We start from the raw sequence: 3403 nt of genomic DNA, 5'->3' as shown, positions 1-3403 counted from the left end.
ACACAGGATAGTGTATAGTGGATAGTGATTTTTTGGATAAATACCTGTGAATGCCACTTGAAACGTGTCACAGTTTTCAAAACCTATACAGTTGCTTGACTAACAATTTCCTTGTGTATTTCATTTAATATGTTTATTTGTATCTCATTACCTGGATGTCTAAGCTAACCTTCATCGATATATATGCAGTGTAGTTTTGCTTTTCTGCTGGTGACAAATATAAAGTGTAGTTTTGCTGTATCTCATTACCTAAATGTCTACCCTTCATTGACATATATTCGGGTATATTGTGTCATATATTAACCTTATTGAGTGTAGTCTTGCCGTTTTGCTGTTGCAGAAGCAGGAGATGTGATGGAGATGCAGCTGAGCATCACAGGAGGGCGGCCGGGAGTTCTGGAACACAGACTCCTCTGCCACATACAGAACAGGAGCGAACCCATCAGCCTCTACATCCGGGCTAACATCAAGGTGGGTCAGGGAACACCTCCGGACCTAAGGGTTCTGGGTTCGGATCCAGCCTGAACTGTAACTGTTTCCAATTGTGTACCACTGGTAAGGGTTGCCATATGGGTGACCTAAACCATCTCACTGATGCCTAAATCCATAAGCAAATATGCATCAGTCTCTACATCAGGGCCAACATCAAAGTAGTACCAGGAACACCTCTGGACCTAAGGGTTCGGGGTTCGAATCCAGTCAAGACTGTTCATGTTGTTTATAGAATTGTATTTCACATCAGTCTGTACATGCAGGGCACAGCAGTCATACTTTGGTGTGAGATTACATGATTTAGCAAGTGGCAGGACAGGGTTGGAAGGGTGATACAATGCATACAATCATACATTTGATGTGAACCATGTTTGTTTACTTTGTTTGTTTGTTTAGGGTCCTGAGGTGATTATCGAGACTCCGTCGCTGGACTTCGGGCTAGTGCAGCCGGGTGACGTGGTGATGCCAGCCTTGTTTGTTTACTATTTGTTTGTTTGTTTGTTTAGGGTCCTGAGGTGATAATCGAGACCCCGTCGCTGGACTTCGGGCTGGTGCAGCCGGGTGACGTGGTGGTTCGGGAGATCCACATCCGGAACACGTGCCAGATCCGCGCCGCCTGGTCGCTGCAGGAGAGCGCAGCTTTTCTGGAGACCGAGGATGGAAACGTGGTATGGCCCTTACCAGCTCTTTGTTTAGTTTATATTCTTCACATAGATTTGTGAGGATTGGACAGAAAGCACGTATTGTGCCTATAAGGATCCTTTGCTCCTGAAACATAAAAACATAATGCAAGGTAGAGGTAACAAATACCAAATGTATTGTAGGCATAAAATGAAAATGGCTGGCGCGCCAACAGTAACCTAGTAGTTCCTTTGTAGAAAGTTTTTACTAACATCTAGACTGTTGTAATAGCTTCATAGATTATTAAGCAACCTTATATGTTGCTGTAATGTCTCGTCATGTCTTGTCAGCAGGGCAAGCTCTTTGTATTAGCCACAGGCTAGTTGGGCTGTCCTGGCTGTGAGGGTTGAACAGCCAAAGCAATAAATAAATAGTAACCTGTAAACTTGTGTGTCCCCTCCCCCCCAGCTGGCCAGTGAGTTTGAGCTGACCCCATCGTCCGGTGAGCTGCCTCCTCTCGGCTCCCTCGCCGTCAGAGCAGTCTTCAAACCCGCCCGCTGTCGGAGCGTCCGGACCGTCTTCGTGCTGATGGTACCCAACGGGCCTGACAGGTGAGGGGTTGCCATGGCAACAGAACATAGGGATGAAAATGTGCTTTGTCGACATTACAAACTTTTAATGTAGTGGCCTCATTTTTCTGCTAAAACGTTTCACCAACCATGGAATTGTGCCCATGAAGTAACACAGATTGTGTGTACACACGAATGTTACAACACAGATCAGATGATGACAATGGTTGAATGTACAAGTCAAGAAATATCAGGGATAAAGCAATGACAGAGTTTGTATAACATTAATTTTCATTAATTGATGACAAACTTTGCATGCATTGAGTTATGACCATAACTGCATAAAGTGTTAACTGTGTTAGTGCACATAACATTTTATGCAAGTAAACTTAGTCTAATGCACACATAAAGTGATGAACATGTTGGTGCATTATTATTATTGTTATTTCATTTTACTGTTGCTGGACTCCAGGAAGAATAGTATGGAGTTAACTTCCATACTAATGGAGATCTCAACAAACAAACAAACATAAAAGTAATGACTACTGTAGACGTACACATTCAGTGATGACTCAAATATGTTGGTACATATAAACTGATGACTGCCCCCCCCCCAGCCATGTTTCAGCCCAGGTTGAGGTCCAGACGCCGCAGGTCTGTCTGATGTCCTGCCAGCTGGTTATCGACGAGATCTACACGGACGTTCCCGTAAGGCGGGAAATCACGCTGCTCAACCAGACACTACTGGAGACGGACTTCACATGGGGACAGGTACGCTGTTTGTTTGTTTGTTTGTTTGTTTGTTTGTTTACATGTTGGGAATGCATGCTGTCCATTCAAACTGTCTAACCCAAAGGCTGCACCCCAATCATACAGGTTTCCATGAATAGGGCTGTACAGTATTTCTTCTCTCTTAAGTCAGAAACATCAATGCTAAATATAATTAGAGACAAACTGGACTCACTGAGGCTCAACGCACATCGTGCAAGAGGACTGAGTGGAGTGAGTGAGTGGACTCACTGAGAGTGAATACTGAAATACTCAATGAATGGAAGAAAGCTTTTTTAGTAATGGTAATATTAGTTTTATACTTAGCCAATAATATGCTCGTTTAATGATTTTAGCTATAATTAGTACCTTGTCTGACCTGTGACCTCATGTATGTAAATTTGTAGTCATATGTGTATATTGTACTGTGTGTGTAATGTGTAATGAGCCCTGGAAGATTAGCTCTAACGGGCTAAAGGGTATCGCAATAAACTGAAACTGAAAGCAGGGGTTACCTAGCTATAGGCTGCTCAGGAGCATTCTTAACCCCATTTAGAGTTTTAACAAGATAACTGCAATGTTAGTCTAGGTTCCATCCCTTCTCCTCAAGTCAGAAACATCAATGCTGGAAACAAGGTGGACTCACTGGGGGTGAGGACTAACTGACCCAATAGGAGAAGCAGGAGTGGTCAGGAACATTGTCTACTTTAAAACCCGTCCAAAACCAAGATTAATAAATAAAACTAAACCTGTGTTCTCCCAGCCTGAAGGCCCCCACGCGGACCGGTGCAGTGTGGAGTTTGGGACCCCCAGCGGACACCTCGGGCCTCGGGAGAAGGTCAACATCACTGTCACCTTCACAGGACATACACAGGTAACTAACTAGAGCTTGAAATACATTCCTGTCCCTGTGCAGTTGTAGGCTTAATGTTTTCTGTATTAACTGCAGGTAG

At 43.8% G+C, this 3403-nt stretch overlaps 1 protein-coding gene across 1 annotated transcript in view; it reads left to right on the top strand.

Moving 5' to 3' along the window:
- The window catches only part of LOC109468548 (deleted in lung and esophageal cancer protein 1-like), a 32603-nt gene that overhangs the window by 15911 nt on the left and 13289 nt on the right, over nucleotides 1-3403 (top strand). Inside the window, exons 24-29 of the mRNA XM_019766789.1 lie at nucleotides 319-471; nucleotides 889-951; nucleotides 999-1160; nucleotides 1582-1724; nucleotides 2300-2453; nucleotides 3214-3324. Of these exons, the coding sequence (XP_019622348.1) occupies nucleotides 319-471; nucleotides 889-951; nucleotides 999-1160; nucleotides 1582-1724; nucleotides 2300-2453; nucleotides 3214-3324 (786 nt within the window). The remainder of the gene's footprint in view (nucleotides 1-318; nucleotides 472-888; nucleotides 952-998; nucleotides 1161-1581; nucleotides 1725-2299; nucleotides 2454-3213; nucleotides 3325-3403) is intronic.

Source organism: Branchiostoma belcheri, unplaced genomic scaffold (genome assembly GCF_001625305.1).
Source record: "Branchiostoma belcheri isolate BF01 breed outbred unplaced genomic scaffold, Haploidv18h27 scaffold2, whole genome shotgun sequence".
Classification (NCBI taxonomy): Eukaryota; Metazoa; Chordata; class Leptocardii; order Amphioxiformes; family Branchiostomatidae; genus Branchiostoma; species Branchiostoma belcheri.
This window is presented reverse-complemented; position numbering and strand designations above follow the sequence as displayed.